Consider the following 25,440-nt stretch of genomic DNA (forward strand, 5'->3'; position numbering starts at 1 on the left):
GTTATATATATATATTTCCTTCATCTAGCAACAGCTTGAATTTACAGTCAATTTGGAAAATTCTTAAAAGGGGTCCCGACCTCTACCTTGAGCACTGCATTAAAACTCTCAGAGGAAACTTGCTAGTTCTCAGCAATGCAACTGTATTGGAAGGAGCTCTAAGCAGGAGCAATGGAGATTGTTTTACACGTGGATGGTGTTAATTCATATCATGTAAAGAAAAGGTAAACTGTATACTTTGTTGCCTTGTCTGTAAAGCATACACATTGCTCCATATGCTCCGAGAGTGGTAAACCACCTCCTAGTAAAATCTTCATGGGGTATTGTATGATTAATGATATTGTTGGTGAGGTTTACCAAACCTTAGTTTGGTAAGGTTAAGCAAAGTCTCCATATGAATTTTTTAAAAGACAATGAGACTAAAATACATCTTATCGGTAGGCAAATGAATCTCTGTGTTATGATAAAAGCAGTTTCTTTTAACGGTTAGAGAGAGCTATCCCTTTAGTTAGCAAAACCACTTGTAAGATGAACACATTTTCCAAGCCCTGAAAGAATTTCTTTTTTCTAAGAAAAATGAGAGAGCATTATGCTTTAAAAAAGAAATCATCACTTACAGGTTCCTTTCCCATCTTCTTTTGTAGCCGTGTTTGCCACTGGACGGCTTGCATGACAATGGCTTCCCACCTTCTTTCAAGATTTACAATGATCAACTGCATGGGCTGGTGGTCCGCGTTCAGATTGCAGGTCTCCCGGTCATCCAGAAGGTGTTGGCATAATCGCAGGATGGAGGCCACTCCACGACGTCGCTGCTTTATTTCACAACAGAGGGACTGCAACAGAAAAAGGGATGGATCCATTAGTGTTTCTAGGGCAGATTTCCCTAAAACATAAAACACCCTCTTTCACCATAATTTTAAATTGTAGTGATACGCTCAGCTGCGAACAATAGGACAAGAAGGACTCTGGAGTTGCCTTTGGATTAGAGATCTTCTACAGACACCCAACTGATGCCGATGAATTTAGCTGCATCTCATTCCTCTTCCCTTTTTCTTTTTTTAAACTGATTTCTACATCTAAAATGTCGGGTCCCACCTTGATATCTAGGTGATTAACTTAATGAAATAAAGCATTTATGCCAAACAGGTTGACATGCTTTGATTCAAGGTCATAGGAAACACAAAAGACAGAAAAGTCCTCCAAAAGGAAATGGAGTATTTCCAAATTTACTCTTAGATTCTTTGGAGCCAAAAGTTTACTTTTCTACTGGCTGGAAATAAGTTAAATAAGATTGCAAAAAAATTGATATATAACAGCTATTGTTTGAAAAAAACGATAAGCAACATTTCTCTTCTGAAACTCGATTAACAAAGCAATGATGTTCTGAAAACAGAAATTAGGATACTGGATTATTAATGCATTATTTGTTAGTTGCTGTGTTTCTTTTAATAGACATTCACACTATTTAAGAAGGATATGCATGCATCAAAGTAAGATTTTGCCCCCAGAAGCATTTGTATTGCTGCAGTGACCCTAAGCTGAACGATTCAAGCAAAATAGTGAGTACACATGTCTAAAAATATTATATCTCTTCTTTGCCTACGGACAGTGTGTAAGTGATACTCTAATTCAAAGCCTTCGGGAGAAACGATGATTATATCCACAAACATCACTGAATTACTAATCTCCTTCTACTGCCACAATTGGACCGTTCTAACAGTTAACAGATTGCTTATTAATCAACAAGGATAAACAAGACAATGCAATTTCATTTAGTGCTAGAGTTTTAATGCCTAAAAGTATTTGTGCTTAAAATGTTAATCTAGATAAGGCTTCATTAGAAGAAGTCTTAAAATGATTAAGTGCAGTTCATTGAAATGTGCAGAGTGGTAGTAGATCAGCAGGTGGACGTCTCATACAGATGTTCCACTTATTGATATAATACATGCTACAGCCATTTAAACAACCCTAACTCAGTAATAGCTGGAATTCTATTATTTCTGTAATGAGAGAACCCCGTACCTTTAATATTTTTGAATTTTAAATAAGGTGAATGACAAATTCCCATACCTCTATTTACAGCAAAATATGACTAGGAATTTTATTATTCAGTTTATATCAGTACAGCATTTTTTGTTATGTTTCTTGAACTTACCCTTATTTATTTTCCTAGGGATCATTACTATTTTCCTATATAACTCCTGATAGAACCATCAGGTCTGACAAATTTCTTTACTGATGCTATTCATTAGTTCAATGCTGAATGAGGAGAAACCCCTACACATTCAAAGATAAAACTTGAGGGTCTACCAAAGCAATAGGCATTGTTTCCATTACCTCTCCCAATCCTGCTAACTGACCCTCCCCACATGCATTCTCTCTCTCCTTCTATTTCTCTGTCTCTGTCTCTCTCTCTCTCTCTCTCTCACACACACACACCCACACCCTTCAATAATTTGCTCTCTTGCTCTAGAACTGTTGAGCAAGTCAAACTATCAAGTCCACTTAATATCTGTCATTTTTTGGCCCAATATTAAACACTTCAAGATAATAATATAGCCAACTGGGATTGATTCAAATGAGTTCTATGAATATACATGTTGAAGATTTTGGTTTTTTGTTTGTGTTTTGTCATTAAATTGTTAAAAATAAAGGGCTAGAAAAATCAAAAGAGATGTTTCCATGCCACAAAACTGGATCTTGCAAAACTCCATTTTAAGTTGACTAAAATAATGACTGCATTTCTCCAGCCAACAGAAAGTCCCTATGTTTCTTAGCTAAATGAGAATTTGCCATGGATGACACTAAAGGTATGTGTGGACTTAGCACAGCCACATTAGGTGATATTCACAAAGCAGCCCAAATGGGCTTCATTCACCTCACAGGCATTTTCAAAGTTCTGAAACAGGACATGTGAGGTTGCTAGGGGAACTTTTCATAAAGGTGATTGGCCATAACTTTTTATTAGTATCTAGATTGTATCCAGTATTTAACTATCCAGATGATCCCCACCCCACATCTTAATGACAGTCTACGGGTTTTAAAACTGTGTTAGCTTTAAAAAGTTTTAAATATTCAAAGAACTTAGTGTACATTCTAGATTATTCTATATGCACACTTCGGAAATAACACTACTTTTAAAAGGAGAGGAACACTGAGAATTTTACATGGCCAACATATTTTTCAGTACTTTTTTACATCTAAGTGATATAATTGATACGATAACATTCTTTTACATAAATGTGTTTCCATGACAACCATTAAAATGTACATGCTTATTTATAATCACAAACACATACTAAATAAAATCAGTGCATTTGCTGGTAATGTTTCTTAGAATCAGTAGAGTTCACATTATTTCCATGATACACTATGCGTAGAGAAATGTTAAATATAACGACAAAGGAACAAAATGATTATTATAACTATTTTTGGCTTACATTTTCAGAGAACACAACAGAAACCCAGGCTAAGCAATCTAAGTAAGGCACAGAAATAAGACAGACTCATCCCTGTCTCTCAGACCTCCTCAAATGTGTATTGCACCTTGCATCTGCCAGGCACTGCTTCAGGCATGGCGGCTTCAAAAAGGAGTGAGTTACTGCTCCCTCTCTCAAGGAGCTGAGAGTCTATTGGAGGTGGACTATACAGTACCAAGAATAATACAGAGAGGTAGGTGCTAACAGAAGTTTGTGCAGGTTGCTATTGGAGGAGTCGTGAAATCTTCAGGGAAACAACGTGAGCCAGATGGTCCAAGTTGGGTGGCTGTGGTTATAAGGACAGATGGTCCAGTAGCAAGTAGCCTGGGACCCTGGGAGTACCCAGTGTGTTGGAGAAAAGAGAGAGTAAAGCAGATGGAAAAGGAAGTAAGGAACAGAAAAGTTTATAAGGTTTTTCATTTTTGCCAGTTTTGAAGCACTGTCCTTGATATCCAATGAGATCATGTTGGTTCCCAAGCACAGCCATATTGTCTTCCCAGAAAAGTAGAAAGGAAAGAAGTGGGAAAGAAAATATAAAAAGAAAGAAGGAGAACTAATTATCAATATATCTAAGAGAAAGTTATTCCAAATGCTCTTGTATTTAGTTATGTATTTAATTATCATTATTTTTGTATTTAGTTATGTATTTAGTATCATTATTATTTGGTAACCTTAGGAATTTTTTCCTACAAAGCTACTTCTGTTAGTATGGAGGTCATTGTCTTAATATCACTTTAGAATCCAATTGTTGGAATATAGTTCGGTGTTCTACTTTTAAGTCTCCAATGACCTATTTAATTTGGTTATTTCACACTTCTACTCAGCTTCCTCATGTTACTCAAAAAGCATATTTGCTATAAAAGTTGAGAAGTATATAAAAGTGAAAATCAAAATTTCTAATTTGTTTTTTCCTTTACAAATCTCCAACCCTTTAAACATATCTTTTTGGACATGTTATAAGAGAGCTGCCAACAGACGGAAGACTTTTGCTTTATACTTATAAACTATCAATCTGATTTTCAATTCACCAGTGGTGATACAAAGGGGTGTTTTTGGTTTATGTGGGGTTTTTCTCCTCTCCTGACTTGCTTTATGAACTTCTCTGACTGTTGAAACCACTCATATTATGGAGCCAAATGTGATGTAACATCATTCCTGCCACTGGCTTCAGTTTAACACCACTGAAGGTAAGGCTTCCAATATTGGTAATTTATTCTTCATTATACATTAAATTTATGTATATATGCACACATATTGCATAGAATGATTATATTTACTTGCACAGTTGCCCCTTAAACAATGCCGGGGTTAGGGGTAACAACACCCAGCACAATCAAAAATCTGATTATAATTTATGTCCAGCCCACGTTTCCTCTCTATCCAGGGTTCCACATCTGCAAATTCAACCAACCCACTCATCATAGAGTACAGTAGTATTTACTGTTGAAAAAAAATCCGAGTATAAGTGGACCTGTACAGTTCAAACACATGTTGTTCAAGAGTCAAATGTACACCCATATTCTTGACATTAAATAATACTGTCATCTCCTATTACAAAAGGATATAAATAAGCCTACAATTAAAGAACTACAATTAGACCAAGAACCAAAATGCACAATAAGTAAAATGTAAGAACTAAATAGAGAAAAAAGACATGAGGAGGAGAATGAAATTTAAAAAATACCAAAACCAAGTATATGGTAAAAGCAGAGAGAAAAAAATTAAATCTAGCTGAGAAACTCCAAAGAAATTTGTCTCCATATGTCTTACACAATTTTATTTAGCAGTTAATATAACATCATTAGGTATGTCAATAGAAACAAAGTGGTGGGACTTTAGGTAATGTGTCAAATTAAAAAATTATTTATGAAGCAATTCCATTTAAAAAGTCAAACATGACTTTACCTTCTAGATGAATCAATTGTTTAAACACTATCTATTGAATATGCCTTCTATGTGGCAAGCACAACAAAGAAATTTCAATCTGTATATGTATATTATATGTACCTGCCTTCAACATAGTTGGCGTGAGGAAATATACAGAGAGAAAAGAGAGAAGTGAAAAGATAGGCACATTCTTGTAGTTTAAATAGGATCATATAAAAGCAGACAGCTCCATCTCTTTGTTGGAAGGGTTTTCTACACCTTTTCATGTGCTTTTCTTCTTTTTTGCATTTTCTGTATTTTACCATTCTAATTACATGAGGTGAGCAATTGTCTTCTCTTAGTCTGCTACCTGTGACCAAATTTTCTAGAGCAAAATTTCTCAGTGTGTTCCCCGGGCCAAGCAGTATTAGCATCATCTGGAAACTTGTTAGAAACAAGAATTCCCTGGTGCCACTCCATATCTTGTGAATCAGCAACTCTGGGGTGGGCCCCAGTGAGTCATGGTTTAACCAGCCCTACAGGTGATTACAATGCATGTTAAAGTTTGAGAACATTGCTCTACAGAAAACAGAGGAACTTAGTTTTTCAGATAAGAAAATTAATCTAGTTGAGTAGTTTTTTAGAAGTATAAAAATAGAAGTTGTAAGTTCTGATTCTGGAGTCACACTTGTAGCCAAGAGCCTAAAGACCAAACCCATTGGTGATCAATTTTTTTTTAATTAATTTTTATTGGAATACAGTTGCTTTACAATGTTGTGTTAGTTTCTACTGTACAGCAAAATGAATCACCTATACATATACATATATCCCCTCTTTTTTGGATTTCCTTCCCATTTAGGTCACCATAGTGTATTAAGTAGAGTTCCCTATGCTATACAGTATGTTCTCATTAGTTATCTATTTTACACATAGTATCAATAGTGTATATGTGTCAATCCCAATCTCCCAATTCCTCCCACCCCCAATTATTTTTTAATTGTTATTGAATGGCTAAAAAAATTAATGAATCAATCAATGAATAGATCTTTTCAGCCAGTGATAACTTTATATTATTAGTATTTGCTTGATGATCTCCAGAATTTTAATATAATTAAGAATGCTGAGCTCATGCAGCTCAATATTAAAAAAAACAAACAACCCAATCAAAAAATGGGCAGAAGACCTAAATAGACATTTATCCAAAGAAGACATACAGATGGCCAAGAAGTGTATGAAAAGCTGCTCAACATCACTAATTATTAGAGAAATGCAAATCAAAACTACAATGAGGTATCACCTCACACCAGTTAGAATGGGCATCATCAGAAAATCTACAAACAACAAATGCTGGAGAGGGTGTGGAGAAAAGGGAACCCTCTTGCACTATTGGTGGGATTGTAAATTGATACAGCCACTATGGAGAACAGTGTGGAGGTTCCTTAAAAAACTAAAAATATAACTACCATTTGACCCAGCAATCCCACTACTGGGTATATACCCAGAGAAAACCATAATTCAAAAAGACACATGCACCCCAATGTTCATTGCAGCACTATTTACAATAGCCAGGTCATGGAAGTAACCTAAATGCCCATCGACTGATGAATGGATAAAGAAGATGTGGTACATATATACAATGGAATATTACTCAGCCATAAAAAGGAATGAAATTGGGTCATTTGTAGAGACATGGATGGATCTAGAGACTGTCATACAGAGTGAAGTAAGTCAGCAAGAGAAAAACAAATATCGTATATTAATGCATATATGTGGAACCTAGAAAAATGGTACAGATGAACCGACTTGCAGGGCGGAAATAGAGACACAGATGTAGAGAACTAACGTATGGACACCAAGGGGGGAAAGTGGAGGGGGAGGGTGGTGGTGGGATGAATTGGGAGATTGGGATTGACATATATACACTAATATGTATAAAATAGATAACTAATAAGAACCTGCTGTATAAAAAAATAAAATTAAATTACAAAAAAAGAATGCTGATTGTTTGAGTACTGTATTTGGGGATTTTACTCCTTTTGCTTATTTTTATCAAGTAAGTCATTTACTAATTAATGACTCTAACATATTTGGCATTGTGCTAAATTAAATAGAAGCTTTGCTCTCAGAGAGTTTACATAGTAATCAAAACCTTGATGACTGGAAGGTACAAGGCATCAGGTAATGCTACTGCCTACAGCCATGGTCTGAGAAGAATGTATAGCAGGTGGGAAAAATGAGAGGCTATACTGGTACCTCTATGATTCTCCAGAAGATGCTTTTGACTGGTTGGTTTGGAATCATAATTTGGGGGCAAGGTTGGCAAAGATCACATGAATGATATTTCCTATAGCAATAAACATTTATTGGGTATCAATTATGTGCCAAACACCATAATTTTCATTACAGGAATGGCATTGGTGGATAAGAGGCATATAATATGATGTGGTACCTGATCTTAAGGGCTTGTAATCTGGCTGTAAAGAGAAGCCTCTGGCTACTCAAAATGAGAGCTATCAATGCAAGGCAAAGGTTTTTGATAAGACCTAACCCATCAGGTTGTTGTAGATTTTAAATGAGGTAAGTGAGGTGAATGTGCCATGTGAATAGTGAGGCTGTGACCCAGAAGTAATGTGCAATTGATATACATGCTAAATTATGGGCATTGACTTTGGAGATGAGAAAGATCATTACCAGCTGGAGTCGATAAAGATTCATAGGACTAGAACTAGGCCATGAAAGTTGCTGAAGTTCGAAAAAGTGGAGGGGAAGAAGGACAGGCATTATAGTTGGGGGATTCACATAAGAAAAGGTCAAGAAAGCACAGATTTTTTTTTTTTTTTTGGCCACGCCACTCGGCTTGCAGGATCAAACCCGTGCCCTCAGCAGTGAAAGCGCATGGTCCTAACCACTGGACCACCAGGGAATGCCCAAGAAACCATAACTTTTGCAACATTTTAAAAAGCATGGAATTTCAAGTGGAATGTGATGTTAATAATAATTCAATTATCCACCTATCCATCTAAATGTACTTGAGTGCCTCCTATGTTCCAGGCACTGTTCTCACTGGTAGGGATATAACGGTGGGCAACAAGATTTCTGCTCTCATGGAACTTATATGCAAATTTGTCTGTGTGTTGGGGTGTGGCAGTGGTTGAGGCTGGAAATAAAACATAAATAAATATACCAGAAAACATCAATATATATTGGCGAGGAGATAGAGAAACTGGAACCCTCATCTGCTGCTGGTGGGATTTCAAAATGATGAACTCACTTTGGAAAACAGTACATTTCCTCAAAAAGTTAAACAGAATTACCATATGGTCCAGGAGTTTCTCTCCTAGGTATATACCCAAAAGAACTGAAAACATATGACCACACAAAAACCTGTAGACAAATTCATAACCACATGATTCATGATAGCCAAAAGGTGCAAATGACCCAAACATCCATTAATAGATAAATAGATTAAAAAAAACAGTATATCCATACAATGGGATATTATTTGGCAATAAAAAGGAATGAAGTACTGATACATACTACAGCATGGATGAAAACATTATGCTAAGTGAAATAAGCTGGACACAAAAGGCCATGTGTTGTACGAGTTCATTTATATGAAATGGCCAGAATAGGCAAATGCATAGAAACAGAAAGTATATTAGTAGGTGCCAGGGGTTGCAGTCGGGGGATATAGGGAATGACTGCTGAGGGGTAAACGGTTTCTTTTCAGGGTAGTAACAACATTTTGAAATTAGATTTCATGGTATGTGAATTATGTCTCAATAAAGTTGTTAGTTTTTAAAATCTCTCAGTAAGGGCTGGTATATATTGTCAACCACAAAACTGATGATATAATCAGATAATTTTCCATTCCTTTAGAGTGTGTTATGACAACAGACTCGATATTACCAATACCATCCAGTCAGTTATCATGGTTCTGCAACCATGGATCAATACACTGATTAATACACTTACAAATGCAAATGTAGAACTTTTATTTATTTTTTTTAAAGTAATGGCTATAAAGTTTCCTGGGATACAGTTACAACTACAGACCTATAAATCTCAGTCAACAGATAAAACATTCGGCTATATGATAAAAAAATACAGTTCCTTTTTTAATATAGCTGTCCTTCTAGAGACACCATAAAACATAACAGAAAAGTATACATAGAAGAGCATGCCTGGAAAAGGAGTTGAAGAAAATGTGGGAGTTGAAGAATGTTAGTTAAGTGTAATTATTGCAGTGATGAGTTTCATATATATTTAGATACTTCTTATGAAATTGTAATCTATTGTGTTGTTAGTATCTGTACAAGAATGAGAGACCTGACATGTCAGATAGACTTCATATACTTTACCAAAGATGATTCTGAGTTGACTATATGTATCTGAACCAAAACAAAATAAAAATAATGCTATGTTTGCTTCAAATAATCAAGCTTTACTTGAATGCAAAATAATAACCAACAATCATTGAGCCATAAATTGCTAGAGTTCTTTTCTTAGTAGTATTTTCTTAGTTATTTTTCACTAATCTCCTACACTAATGACAAACGTTTTTGTGTATTTCTGTGTGCTATGCATTTTTTAGGCACTTTATATGTATGGACTCATTTAATCCTCACAACAGCACTCTGAGACATACACTGCTGTCATCTACCTATTTTACAACTGAGATAATGGAGACACAGAGAGGTTAAGTAACAGAAAATAAGCAGCAAAGGATTTTAACCCATGCAACCTGAACCCAGAGCCAATTCATGAAAACACTATGCTACATTACCTTTCATAAGAGAGCTGAAGAAGCTTGGAAAATTTTGACATTTTCAGACCATCTCTGCCCCTGAGTTCTAACCAGAAGTGGCCACAGCCATAAAGTTACTGTTGATCAGAGAGCCAACAACTTCTTCCATATATCTGTCAGGGGTCTATCTTATACCCATTCCTAAGCCTGCAAATATGATAAGAATTTATAACCTATGCAATTCTTAAGCCCAGGGTAGTTAATGATAGCAGAGGTGGAAAAAATACTAATTAATTAATTGAACATACATTTATTAAACACCTTTATAATGGGCACTGTTCTCAGTGTTTGAGATACATCAGTGAACAAAACAGACAAAACTTTCTGCCCTCAAGGACCTCATATTCTAGCAGACAGTGGGAGATAATCTCTTTTCTGAGAAAGATGTAAATCATATAAATAATGAAGAGATTTAACAAAAGTAAGAAACATTCATTAGGCAAATGATTATCAAAGTTTCCAGCAAGGGGTCAGCATATTTGGTCCTGACATCTCCATTCTTGAGCCAATTATGTGCTTAACTTAACTATACCTAGTGTATGGTGTATGTTGCAAATAAGAAAAAAAATAAAAAAATAAAAAATAAATAAACTGACCTAGCAAGATTAACAGTTTTGATAGGAAGAGAAAAAAAAGGAAACAGGGAAAAGAAATTGGAAGTATTAAAGCAAGATACCCTTTTTCTAAATTTGCACACCCATATCTATATTATCCTGAAAACCCCACTGAAAAGAATGGTGAGCAACCTGTCGTGTATTGACCTGTGTGAGCCATCTTGTTCTGGTAGAGGAGATGGTGGCCATCACAGATAAGGAATGGGCTGAGCGGGCAGCTTTGGCTCTTTTGGCAAACGTGAATTTAACAGACATGATGTCAGAAATAAATCTAGTCAAAAAAAAGAAAAAGAAAAAAAGAAATAAATCTAGCCCCAAACCAAAGTGGAAGTGAATATCAGAAAAATGATTCTATTAAAAATGAACTTTAGGGAATTCCCTGGTGGTCCAGTGGTTAGGACTCCACGCGTTCACTGCTGAGGGTGCGGTTCAATCTCCGGTCAGGGAACTAAGACCCCACAAGCCACGCGGCATGGCCAAAAAATAAACAAATAAAATAAAAATAAAACTTTAAAAAATATGAAAAAAAAAAGAATTTCCAACCTGGAATTGTAAAGGAGTAATTCAAAGCAGCCAAAAAAATTAAAACACCTCAAGTGAGGTATGAATGACGACTTGCATATTTTGAAGAAAATATGGACAAAAGACATCTTCATATTTTACCTGATTCCAAACTTAAAAGATTGCAGCCAATATAGGAACTCAGCTCAGTTGCAAACTCTGGGACTTAATCTATATTGGAGCTAAATATTCTATAAGCATGCAGTGAAGTGCAAAAAACAGCAATTGAAAAATGACATGATTAAATGGCACGACATGCAATCATTTGCTCTCAATTATATCAATGTATCTTCTTCATTTCTAGGAGTCAGGCAGAAATATTGTTTTTTAAATGCCTCTATCAAATTGGTCACCAATAATAAAATAGATTAGAGTCCTAATAAGCTCATTTACATACCATACATCATACAGTACAAAACTATTCTCTCCAAACAGTTTTGCTCATAGATTTGTCTCCTGGTTGTCATGAGTCTTTGCTACATTAGCAGATTTTAAAAGCGTAATACTGACTTCAGGACCATTTGTAGAAAAACATTTATGAAACTTTTCTAGTTAACCCTTGGCAGGATCCTTATTGCTAATTATGGAAAAGGTACTGATATAATATCTTGGCTGTCACATTTTATTATGGTGACGGTAGAAGCAGAATCTAGGTCTGACATTTTGGAAATACCATCTAACTGCAAGTCAGAAACAGAGAATGACAGTTTTAAGTAGATTATAACTTCTTGCAAAATAACAAACTGGTTTATTTAATGTAAAAGCTGGATTTTAAAAATAGCAGTAAAGGCCCCTGAATTGATTCACCAAGCACATCTCCATCAGCTCCTTGAAGAGGGTCTGGGATGTGTGCCAAAATACTTTTTAAATTGTACATGACAGTATAAGTCTAGATTCTAACACTAAATGATTTATTTTAACCATTTAAAATCAAAATCGTTTCAGCGAACACTTTCATTTTTAAGAAAAATCATCTACCCTCTGTTCACCTAGGCAGCAGATAAGTGAGATGCCATCTTTACCTCCAGGCCTAATTAGCCTGACCTTTGACCTAGAAAAAGATCTTACTTGTTCTTGCAATCTAGTATCCTCACCAATCAAGTTGAAGCATTAGGGGCCACCAGGACTATTAATACTAGAAATTCTTGGACACTCTTCGATGAATGGTGTCATCAAGGGAAAAACTAAACATTCTTTTAATACACTCATATTTATGTTTTAATTTTTTTGTACCTTCATCTGTTCAAAAAACATTAATTATATTTGGAAAGGAGCATTTCTATTCCTCTTAGCTACTTTTTAGCTGTAGACCAAAATTAATAACCATTCTAAAAATGAAGACCCTCACTGTGTTATTCCATGAAAGCTGCTCTTAGCCCTGTGTGCATTCTTTAATTTCTTTGTGACTTACCCTACACTAGGTTAAGTACTTTTAAACATGTTTGTTTTTAAGAATCAAGCTCAGTGGTCGTGTGCGTAGTTCATATTCACATGTAATTAGTAATATGTTATATACTTCCTTTTCTAAATTAAAAACACTATTAAAATTCCAGACATACAAAACAATACGAAGATTACGTTACTCTAAAGAAAACTGTAATAGCTTACAGATTGCTTGTATCATTACTAAAATGCTGGTATCTATTACAGAGTCTCCCTGGAGTAAAGAATGCACTTTAAAAACATGTCCATTATTGTTAAGATGCTAAACTAGTCTGCAATTACAGAAAGGTAACTTTTAGCAATAAGGGGGAAAGGGTGCTGGATATAAATGCAACTTAGCCATTATACTATACCTTTTCTTAAAATCCCACAATCACTCTTTTCATAAGCAGATGAGGCATTAATTGCCATTTATTTTTACATTATTACATTTTGAAATCTTTTTACAATACCCACTGTGCTTTTTAACTCTTACTGATTCCATTCAAAGTAATTCTGGAGGGCACTTCCCTGGCGGTCCAGTGGTTAAGAATCCACCTTCCACTGCAGGGGACGCGGGTTCAACCCCTGGTCGGGGAACTAAGATCCCACATGCCACCGCGGGGCAACTAAGCCCGCGCACGGCAACTACTGAGCCCACACGCCACAACTAGAGACAGAAGCCTGCGTGCCACAACGAAGACCACTGCACGCCACAATGAAAGATCCCACATGCCACAGCTAAAACCCAATGCAGCCAAAAATAAAATAAATAAATAAATAAATATTTTTTTAAAAACCAGTAATTCTGGAGAACGGATGAAGGTGATTTTCTTCTCTGGATTATTTGTGGATCCCATCTACCTGAACTCATCTGTGAGTTCAGGTGAAAGAAGAACCATCATAAAGACCACACCTGGAGGATGAAATAGCATTAAGAAGGAAAGCAAGAGAACACGGGAGCAAGGACAACACAAAAGGAATCCCCAGGGATAATGTGGGACACAGAGGAGAGGACAGATTATTGGACTAATTTGTTTCATGAATCACTCAATTCTGCTGCGTGGTGTTTTCTAACTCTCTCATCCATACACAGTTGACTATTCTTCACCCGCCTCCTTCATCAAACCGTATTTTTCCAGATTTATCTCTGGCTAACTTACTTGTTATTTCCTATGAAGCCACTCCTGGAACTTATCACAAAGCTCAGAGTGTTACTTGAAGTATAACAGCTAGGAATTGGTATTTTAGGGAAGTATTACTGTTATTCAAGAATCATACAGATGGGAAGTAAATGAATTCAAGAACTCTAGGGACACAGCAAGAATGCAGGAAGAAAGTCAGGCTGTGGGGGATAACACCACTAAAAAAGAGGAAGATGATACTAAGGACAAAAAGTCAATATTAGAAAGACCCTTCTGTTTCGTTAATTTATTCCTCCCTGACCTAGAAGAGGCTGAGGTATAGCCAGCTCTATAAACTTCATATTTCTGATTTTTTTTTTCATAGCACCTAAAATAAATAGGACATTTTCCTGTGGGTCTGGACCATTGGGAATTTGCTTCTTAGCTCTTTCCTTTGCTTTTGTGGTGGCAGCCCAGGGCAATTCAACTCCTTTTTTGCTAGTTTTCAGTATTCCCAGATGTGCAGTAATACTAACCACACTCTCAGGTTAGTAAACTTCTCTTAGAAGTTTAACTAATATATAACGGCAAAACACTCTTTAACTGTTATATCAGGTAGTAGAGAGATGCTGACTAAATATTAGCCAACTGGTAAAATGCTCTGCTGATTACTTAGCTCAAAGCAATATTCCACAACCTTGTGAAAAGGAAATGTAATAAGAACTTCATTCTTTAAACACTCCATAGCTTAAACAAAACAGAGGTCCAGGAGAAATTTTTGAGAGCAGTTTCTTGAAAAAGCTAATTTTCCTTTTAGAAGAACATGTTTTCTTTTCATCTGAGAAAAGACGCCACACCCCTCTCCTGCCTGTTCCCCAAAACAAGATTAAATACACTGGGGGGTAGTTCTCTCATTAAACTCCTTCATCTGGCAGCAAGGTTGAACATAAGTCATCTAAGCATAAAGGTATTTTAGTTGAACATCTAAGAAGGAACTTGGATTGAGGGAGGGAAAGAAACACAACTTAGGGCCTTCACCTAGTTTGGCAATAATTAGTTACGTGATCTCAAGTAAATGATGTAACTTTTATGTGCCCTCAGTACCCCTTCTCTAAAATGCAATGATTCTTTAGCCTTTACCATCTTCTGGCATCAGATTATTACATAACTTTATTCTGTTATGAGACAGGAAAAATATCATATGGTGGTCTGAGATGGTCTTTTAAAAAATAATAATAAAACACGGAATAGCTCTCAAATCAGTTGCAAGATGACTCTTACCCTCTCTGATAAACTTTGAGGGGTGATAGGGTACTAGTTTCACTTTGTCTTTATCATTCTTATTCATTTTCCTTTTCACTGACCTGAACTGTGGGCAACTGCTCTAACTGGACAAGTGTGTTGTTGCAATCGTTTACATGAAACAACCTTGCTTGGCCTCAGATTCTTCTCATGTCTTGGTCATGTTCTAACATCCTCAAAGTCTAACTCCAAATATCTTTATAGTGAGAACCACATGCCTAAGCAAAGCACACAAGACTGAAAGTTTAACTTCTATTGCTGCTTTTGTAAAGCTTTGAAGTCTGTTGCACCAGTGTTTTATAGAGAGTTAGGATGGCATGGTTGAATGGATCCATTGGTTCTCTTGCTGGTGGTCTTGGCTTACAGATAAAGGAGTGAATTGGTCTCGAAACGTCCCTCTAAATCCTAAAAGTCACTTCTCCTGTCATGACTGAGGGGCAATAAAGGATATTTTTTAGAGAATGAGTAGAGCATATGGGGAAGGAGGAACCTATCGCCTATCCTGTGCTTCGCAAATGAGCTTCTAACACCAGACCTGTCATTATGGTTTCACACTTATCTTCATGACATTACATTGAAAAAGAAAGAAAAATATCCTTGGGGAAGAAAATATTATATTTTAAGTGTACAAGGTATAAGTTAGGATTTAATCAATGGTTTAGAGTATCAGTAAAATTAAGAGAGATAAGTTAGGCTATTTTTTTCCAGATAGGAATAATAATTTATGCCTCTGCCCTATCTTAGAGAGGTTTTTGGGAGGATTAATGAGCTAATGTTTGTAAAGCTCCTTCAGCTCCTCATATGGAGGTACAACATAAACACACGGTGAAAAATGATAGCAAACTCCATACTGAGTTGAACTCCTGAGAGTAAAACCCCTGAAATGAGAAGATGCAGGGTCAAGATGGTTAGTCTCTGAGTTCCAATGCCAGAAGAGCCTTGGTTTGTTGTCATATCTATTTTTAATACTGTTTAAAATAGTACTTCATAGTATTAGTAAGCATTTCTACATTTCCTATCAATCACAATGTCCCTTGTGATGATCATTTTTAATTTCTATTCATCAAATTATAGGCTTATTATCTCTATTTTACAGAGGAAAAATCAAGATGTGAAAATTGCAAAGGCATCAATGATGACTCACATAAAATCATCAGTTTGGTATTATTGGACTATAGCCTGGGTTAGGATTCAGGAGATATGGGCTGCCATCTGGCTCTGGTTGTATGGTCCTGGGTGAGTCACTTAATTTATCAGAGACTTAGTTTTCTCTTCTTTGGAATAAGGATGTTGAGCTAGCCAAATGACCTCAAATACCATCTTGTGATGAAATTCTACAATCTGCTAAGTACTTCTTTAGTATCTAGCAACTCTAAGGCATTGTCTTTGTTACTGTGAAGGGCATGCAAAAAATGACAACTTCAAGATAGTTCCTACTCCTGGATGGACCTAGAGATTATCATACTAAGTGAAGGAAGCCAGACAGAGAAAGACAAATATCATATGATATCGCTTATATGTGGAATCTAAAAAAATGATACAAATGAACTTATTTACAAAACAGAAACAGGCTCACAAACATAGAAAACAATCTTAGAGTTACCAAAGGGGAAATGGGGGAAGGGATAAATTAGGAGTTTGGGATTAACAGATACAGACTACTATATATAAAATAGATAACCAACAAGGACCCACTGTATGGCACAGGGAACTATACTCAATATTTTGTAATAACCTATAAGGGAAAAGAATCTGAAAAAGAATATATATATACTATATATATAATATATATATATATATACATATAACTGAATCACTTTGCTGTACACCTGAAATTAGAACAGCATTATAAATCAACTATACTTCAATGAAAAATTTTTAAAAAAAATATAGTTCCTACTGTTAACAAGTTTATACACTTAAAATAACAATGATGAGATACCACCATGCACCTATTAGAATGGCCAAAATTTGGAACACACAACACCAAATGCTGGCAAGGTTATGGAGAAACAGGAGGTCTCATTCATTTTGCTGGCAAAATGGTACCAACACTTTGGGAGACAGTTTGGGAATTTCTTACAAAACTGAACACACTCTTACCATATGATCCAGCAATCACACTCCTTGGTATTTACCCAAAGGAGTTGAAAAGTTATGTTCACACAAGAACCTGCACATGGATATTTATAGCAGCTTTATTCATAATTGCCAAAACTTGGAAGCAACCAAGATGTCTTTTAGTAGGTGAATGAATTAGTAAACTGTGGTACCTCCAGACAGTGGAATATTACTCAGTGCTAAAAAGAAATGACTTATTAAGCCATGAAAAGATGTGGAGGAATCTTAAATGCATATTACTAAGTGATAGAAGCCAATCTGAAAGGGCTACATACTATAACTCCAAACGCATGACATTCTGGAAAAGGCAAAACTATGGGGAGTAAAAAGACCAGAGGTTGCCAGGGGTTGGGGTGGTGACTGGGGGATGATGAATGAATAGGCAGAGTACAGAGGATTTTTAGGGCAGTGAAATACTAGGCATGATGATGGATGCATCATTATACACTTGTCCAAACCCATAGAATGTACAAACCAAGAGTGAACGGTAACATAAACTATGGATGCTGGGTGTATGATGTGTCAATATAGGCTCATCAGTATGCATTGAATAGGACTTTCAAAAGGAGGGAACTAAACATATAAAGAACTTATGATAATCAAATAGTAGGTAAAACTTTCCTGGTCTAAAGCAGGGTTTAAGTTCTCAAAATCAATTAGGACTCACCAAGTTCCCAGCAAAAGAAATGAAGAGACCAACACCCAGTCACACACAAATGAAAAACAAAGTTACTATGTGGCAACAAAAATTAGACTTCTCCTTTACGACTACAAATGCCAAAAGAATCATTAGCAGTTTTGATGGCAAAAGGTTATACTTCCCATAACAAAGTTTTCTGTTCAGCAAGCTATTGTTTATATGTGAGGTCAAGAAAAATACATTTTCAGACATGCAATGGTTTGGAGAATATACCAGGAAAGTACTTTTTCTATAAAAATTATTAGAAGACAATCCAATAGTCAGTACTAAGAATAATTTTTTGTAAATGGAAAACCATGGTATAAAAAATTATGTTGAGGAATAAAAAATGTATAAAGAATTAATTCTGAATTATTTTTCATATTCTTATAAAATGAATGCAAATGTCAAAAGAAACTATTGAAAGTATGAGAAAGAATGTACTTATATTAATAAAATAATAATAATATTAGCTGCACCAATAATTAACTGGCATATTTCTTTCTACTTTTAAATCAACCAAGTCCTGATGAAACAAAACGTTACCTGTGCCACCATCCTGACTGAAATTCATAACTAGGAAGACCTTTTCATTTACATTTTATACAACATCTCTATTCAAATTATAAAGACACTATAATGTTAGAAAGGAAATGGGTATGAAGAGAAAGCTATCATGGTGCCAAAGGCAACAACATGGCAACTTTGGTTCAAAAGATGCCTTTGTCCTTCTGAAGCATCATTTTCAATGAAGTAAACATGAATCCTGGCAATATAAAGTTGATTATATACCAGAAATTTTGTGCCAAACCAAAAGTATTGTTTAGAGGAATTAAACGGCATCTGCAATTGAATAAATTTACTGATAGAAAAAGATGGCTAGTACAGAATCACAGAATGCTAGAGTTGAATTCTTTCAATCCAAGAGCCTAAATTTACAAATAAAAAATATCAGGCAAAGAGAAGAGAAATTATTTGCTGAGATTACACAGCTCAAAATCCTAGATCATAATGTTGCCAACTAACAGAACCTAGTGAGAGATATTCAATAAATACCATTAATTGGTTAAATATAAAAGAATGATGTGGTAAAATTACAGAAAAATGACTGACAATTCAATATTAACACTGAAAAAAAAGATTTGTTTGTTTCCTTAATTTAAGGTCTAATTTTGTGTGTGTGTGTGTGTGGTATACGTGTATCTGTATAGAGCAATAATCTGTGAGAAATATGATGAAGCTATAAAGGGGTGTTTATAAAAGAGAGTCAGGGAGACAGAAAGTAGGGAAGAAAATGTCCTCCAAGTGTTACCACCTTGCTCAAAAGCTGTAAAGCAGCCTAATGTGGAGACCACCTTTGATAATCTGGGACCTAGTTTTCTGCACCCCAGAAAAGTTGTTCCAGTCCACAGGTCAAAGGGCAAACTTAGGAGGTCTACTGACTATCTCCTTTTTTTCTAGTCTTGAGAGAAAACAATTCTCTTGTGGTCTTACCTAGGCAGTAATAGCCCAATGATCCAACTAACAGATAATTCAGTTCTTAAAGATCCTACAACTAATCCTGAAGTAATTGAAACCCATGGAATTTTCCCTGATGACTAGTTACCATTTACTTTATCCATTTGCCCTACTGTATTACAAATAAATGCTTTTTAAAAAGGACAAGCTTATGCTATAGTAATTATAATGCTGATAGCATTATAATGCTGAGTTCTCACTAGGTAGGCTCCATTTTAAGGAGCTTTCATATATATTATCTCATTTAATACTCATAGCCACTCTATGAGGTAAGTGTTATTACTATGCCTATTTTTATGATGAGAAACCTGGGGCTTTAAGAAAAATCATGGATTGGAAATAGGTAGAGACAGGATAAACTCAAACGTCTTGAACCCACAGCTTAAGCTTCTACATTATGGTGGATCAGATTCACTGCTTCAATCTTATCTACATGAAGAGCACGGAGACAACTTTGCAATTCTGTACTCCCAGTTTCTTCCTAATTTGAGTTTATTATCAATTAAAATAACATTTAAATAATGTTAAGAAATCAAGTAAGAATAGAAATATTCATCATTGTGGTTTCAGAGCCTAAATGCAGTTCTGTCTGGTTTTTGAGGCAGCAGTGAAGTAAGGATGGGTGACATCTCTCTGTCATCTTTCTAGATTAGCAGTGCAGCCTTTAACTTCCATGAATCTGGTTTACCTGAGAGCAGTAATACAAACGACACATATGAAATGAGTATATGGCTACCTCTGTGAATCCTCAATTCAGGGGCAGATTGCCCCACTTCAGGAATCATTCAGCATCTTCTAGAAAAAGGTGTACTCAGAAAGAATTAGGTCTTTGTTACTCCATTTTCTTTTACTTTAGAAGGCTTACAATGGCACTGCCTATAAAAATTTCCTGTGGGTCTTCCCACTACCCCCAGATGGTAGTGTGAATAACATTTATTCAAATCTATCTTTGAATTTGAACCTTAACCCAGCCAATGTTTTTTTTTCTTTACAAGGCAGCTCTAGATTGTATCCAATTACTCAAAATTACTTCCAAAGAAGAGTTAGGCAATGGATTTTTTTATATACAGTGGGGAAAATATCTAATAAAAGCTGATTTCAGTACTTTTTGATGAACATACATGGTTACTATAATAGTTTTTTTAAAAAATGTATTTAAGACACATAGAAAGGATTAAATCCTGTCTGGTATCTGTTGATTTTGAAAGTATTTTACACGCTTTTGTTACAGCCAGACTGAATTACTGTAATTCTTTGTTTGCAGCTTTGCCAACAGCATCATTACCTAGTTTGTATGGCTCCAGGACACAGCAGCAGAGATGATCCTGAACCTCTAGGAACCATGGCCTCCTCTCTCATATCTCAAAACTTCCAACATATTCTCTTCTGTCTTTCAACCTTATCTCCTTAAAAATGCGGGTTTTGAAGGACATAGGACATGTGATTATTTACGGTGCCATTTGAGATTGATTATAGTGGACATGGGAAATTCCCTCTAAATGTCTTGGCTAGATGGGCTCTATTTTTATTTCTGGAAATTACACAGTGAGATTTGGGAAAATACTTAAAGCATGTGAACTGCGTTTACCTCTTTTATTTAATCTATTTTGTAAAAGTACATCAGTGATAGTGCCTTTCAGAGTAATTACTTAGTAACGCTGCATACTTCATAGTTAATTTGAAATCCTGTTAAAGACCCTACTCTAAAATTTTTAATGTCCAAGGTTTAGAACATTGACTTGCTGACTTCCTCTGTTGAGGCGGGGGTGGTGGTCATCAAGAAGACGTGACTATCGGTTTGACCTTCAAGCTGAACCCGGGCAACTGGACTCCTCTTCTCCTCCCCTGTCCTTGGAATATGTGCTCTGCTTGCCTTCCCTGCCCTCAGAAGCTGCCCCAAGGATACGGCCTTGAGATAACAGTGTGGTGATGAGACTATCTGGACTGTGCGTATGACTGAACCCAGTTCAGGCCTCTATATAAATCTTTAAGATTCTGGGGGTGGGGAAATTTCTTGTCTTGGGGTTGCCCATGACAAGCCTCCTAAGTTCCCTTTCCTGTTAAACCTGCCACCTACCAATCTGGAGTGGTCTGCCTCTTTCTTCAGTCTCTTCCTGCCCTCTGTTTGTGGCGGTTGGTTGCAGGTTATACCTGGGAAGCTCCTGAGGAGGTTACAACCCAACATCCTCTAGATGGCTGTCCAAGGAATCAGAAAAGGGATGAGGAACAATAGAGTAAGTCATGAGTTAACATCTTTTTCTCTTTCCAGAAAATAGATCTTTGACCCAAGGACTACTGAGTCTACAGAGTAGTGGCAGATTCTGAAAGACTTTCTAGACCTGACTATTGGCTCTATCACTTATAAACTGTATGAACTTCAGTAACTTCAATTTTCCCTGCCTCAGTTTTCTCATCCATAAGTAGGGGATAATAAACCAGCTGCCTCAAGATGGTGATGAGGATTAAATAAGTGAATGGAGAAACTTAGAAACTGTGACTCACATCTAACGAGCACTCAAAAAGTACTGGTTGTCACTATTACAATTTTTAAAAGAATGTTTTCTTCCTCCTAATGCAATTCTTGCATGGCCTCCTTTCCTTAAAGGAGATGCAGATGGTACCCATTCCCATGTTTATGATAATTTTTGTAATCTAGAGCAGGGTCAGAAAACTAAGGTCTGCTAGCCACTGTTGGCTCTTGTAAATAGTTCTGTAAATTAGTTTTATTAAACACACAATATTTATTCATTTACATATTGTCTGTGGCTGCTTTTACACTATAACAGCAGAGCTGAATAACTGTGACAGAGATTGTATTACCTGCTTTTTATAGAAAATGTTTGCCAACCCTTGATTTAGAGTAAAACAGGTTTCAATGTTTACCGAAGGGTCAGCAAATGACAGAATGGGAGAATACTAAAATTTGAACCCAAAGACCATGGCTTTTGCTCTGTCTCTGCTGCTGGTTGCTGTGTGAATTCAAACAAGTCACATTAACTTTCCATATCTCAAGTTCTTCATTCATGAAAATAAATAAAAACACACATAAGAAGGTGACCACAATTTTCAACTTATATAATTAGGGTAAGGTTTAAATATAATAACATGCATAAAAGTGCTTGGTCAAATTTCTTTTTTTTTTAAATTTTTTTTTAATACAGCAGGTTCTTATTAGTTATCTATTTTATACATATTAGTGCATATATGTCAACCCCAATCTCCCAATTCATCCCCACGCCTTCCCCCCTTGGTGTCCATAGTTTGTCCATAGCCATATCTGTGGCTCTATTTCTGCCTTGCTAACTGGTTCATCTGTACCATTTTTCTAGATTTCACATATATGCGTTAATATACGATATTTGTTTTTCTTTTTCTGACTTACTTCACTCTGTATAACCGTCTCTAGGTCCATCCATGTGTCTACAAATGACCCAATATCGTTCCTTTTTATGGCTGAGTAATATTCCATTGTATATATATATCACAACTTCTTTATCCATTCGTCTGTTGATGGGCATTTAGGTTGTTTCCATGACCTGGCTATTGTAAATAGTGCTGCAATGAACATTGGGGTGCATGTGTCTTTTTGAATTATGGTTTTCTCTGGGTATATGCCCAGTAGTGGGATTGCTGGGTCATATGGTAATTCTACTTTTAGTTTTTGAAGGAACCTCCATACTGTTCTCCATAGTGGCTGTATCAATTTACATTCCCACCAACAGTACAGGAGGGTTCCCTTTTCTCCACACCCTCTCTGGTATTTGTTGTTTGTAGATTTTCTGATGATGCCCATTCTGACCGGTGTGAGTTGATATCCCATTGGAGTTTTGATTTGCATTTCTCTACTAATTAGTGATGTTGAGCAGCTTTTCATGTGCTTCTTGGCCATCTGTATGTCTTCTTTGGATAAATGTCTATTTAGGACTTCTGCCCAACTTTTGATTGGATTGTTTGTTTTTTTAATATTGAGCTGCAAGGGCTGTTTATATATTTTGGAGATGAAACCTTTGTCCGTTGAATTCATTTGCAAATATTTTCTCCCATTCTGTGGGTTGTCTTTTCATCTTGTTTATGGTTTCCTTTGTTGTGCAAAAGCTTTTAGTTTCATTAGGTCCCATTTGTTTATTTTTGTTTTTATTTCCATTACTCTAGGAGGTGGGTCAAAAAAGATATTGCTGTTATTTATATGAAAGAGTGTTTGTTCTTCCTATGTTTTCCTGTAAGAGTTTTATAGTGTTCGGTTTACATTTAGGTCTTTAATCCATTTTGAGTTTATTTTTGTGTATGGTGTTAGGAAGTGTTCTAATTTCATTCTTTTACATGTAGCTGTCCAGTTTTCCCAGCACCACTTATTGAAGAAACTATCTTTTCTCCATTGTATATCCTTGCCTCCTTTGTCATAAATTAGTTGACCATAGGTGCGTGGGTTTACCTCTGGGCTCTCTATCCTGTTCCACTGATCTATATTTCTGTTTTTGTGTCAGTACCATATTGTCTTGATTACTGTAGCTTTGTAGTACAGTCTGAAGTCAGGAAGTCTGATTCCGCCATCTCTGTTTTTTTCCCTCAAGACTGCTTTCGCTATTTAGGGTCTTTTGTGTCTCCATACAAATTTTAAGATTTTTTGTCCTAGTTCTGTAAAAAAATGCCATTGGTAATTTGATAGGGATTGCAATGAATCTGTAAATTGCTTTGGGTAGTATAGTCATTTTCACAATATTGATTCTTTCAATGCAAGAACATGGTGTATCTCTCCATCTGTTTCTGTCATCTTTGATTCCTTTCATCAGTGTCTCATAGTTTTCTGGGTACAGGTCCTTTACCACCTTAGGTAGGTTTATACCTAGGTATTTTATTCTTTTTGTTGCAATGGTGAATGGGATTGTTTCCTTAATTTCTCTTTCTGATCTTTCATTGTTAGTGTATAGGAATGCAAGAGATTTCTGTGCATTAATTTTGTATCCTGCAACTTTACCAAATTCATTGATTAGCTCTAGTAGTTTTCTGGTGGCATCTTTAGGATTATCTATGTTTAGTGTCATGTCATCTACAAACAGTGACAGTTTCACTTCTTCTTTTCCAATTTGTATTCCTTTTATTTCTTTTTCTTCTCTGATTGCCCTGGCTAGGACTTCCAAAACTATGTTGAATAATCATGGCAAGAGTGGACACCCTTGTCTTGTTCTTAGAGGGAATGTTTTCAGTTTTTCACCATTGAGAATGATGTTGGCTGTGGGTGTGTTGTATATGGCCTTTATTATTTTGAGGTAGGTTCCCTCTATGCCCACTTTCTGGAGAGTTTTTCTCATAAATCGGTATTGAATTTTGTCAAAAGCTTTTTCTGCATCTATTGAGATGATCACATGGTTTTTATTCTTCAATTTGTTAATATGGTGTATCACAATGGTTGATTTGCGTATATTGAAGAATCCTTGCATACCTGGGATAAATCCCACTTGATCATGGTGTATGATCCTTTTCATGTGTTGTTGGATTCTGTTTGCTAGTATTTTGCTGAGGATTTTTGCATCTATATTCATCAGTGATATTGGGCTGTAATTTTCTTTTTTTGTAGTATCTGTGTCTGGTTTTGGTATCAGGGTGATGGTGGCCTCATAGAATGAGTTTGGGAATATTCCTTCCTTTGCTATTTTTGGAAGAGTTTGAGAAGGATGGGTGTAAGCTCTTCTCTAAATGTTTGATAGAATTCACCTGTGAAGCCATCTGGTCCTGGACTTTTGTTTCTTGGAACATTTTAAACCATAGTTTCCATTTCATTACTTGTGATTGGTCTGTTCATATTTTCTATTTCTTCCTGGTTCAGTCTTGGAAGGTTATACCTTTCTAAGAATTTGTCCATTTCTTCCAGGTTGTCCATTTTATTGTAGTAGTCTCTTATGATGCTTCATATTTCTGCGGTGTCCGTTGTTACTTCTTTTTCATTTCT

The 25,440-nt window shown here is 35.9% G+C and overlaps 1 protein-coding gene across 15 annotated transcripts in view; it reads right to left on the reverse strand.

The window, feature by feature from the left end:
• The window catches only part of AKAP6 (A-kinase anchoring protein 6), a 572,476-nt gene that overhangs the window by 53,487 nt on the left and 493,549 nt on the right, over positions 1 to 25,440 (reverse strand). For all 15 annotated transcript variants that reach the window (XM_082384022.1, XM_082384023.1, XM_082384021.1 and 12 more), the window contains one exon: positions 618 to 833. In XM_082384022.1, the coding sequence (XP_082240148.1) occupies positions 618 to 833 (216 nt within the window). The remainder of the gene's footprint in view (positions 1 to 617; positions 834 to 25,440) is intronic.

The sequence above is a fragment of the Balaenoptera borealis genome (genome assembly GCF_965194805.1).
Source record: "Balaenoptera borealis genome assembly, chromosome: 3".
NCBI lineage: Eukaryota > Metazoa > Chordata > Mammalia > Artiodactyla > Balaenopteridae > Balaenoptera > Balaenoptera borealis.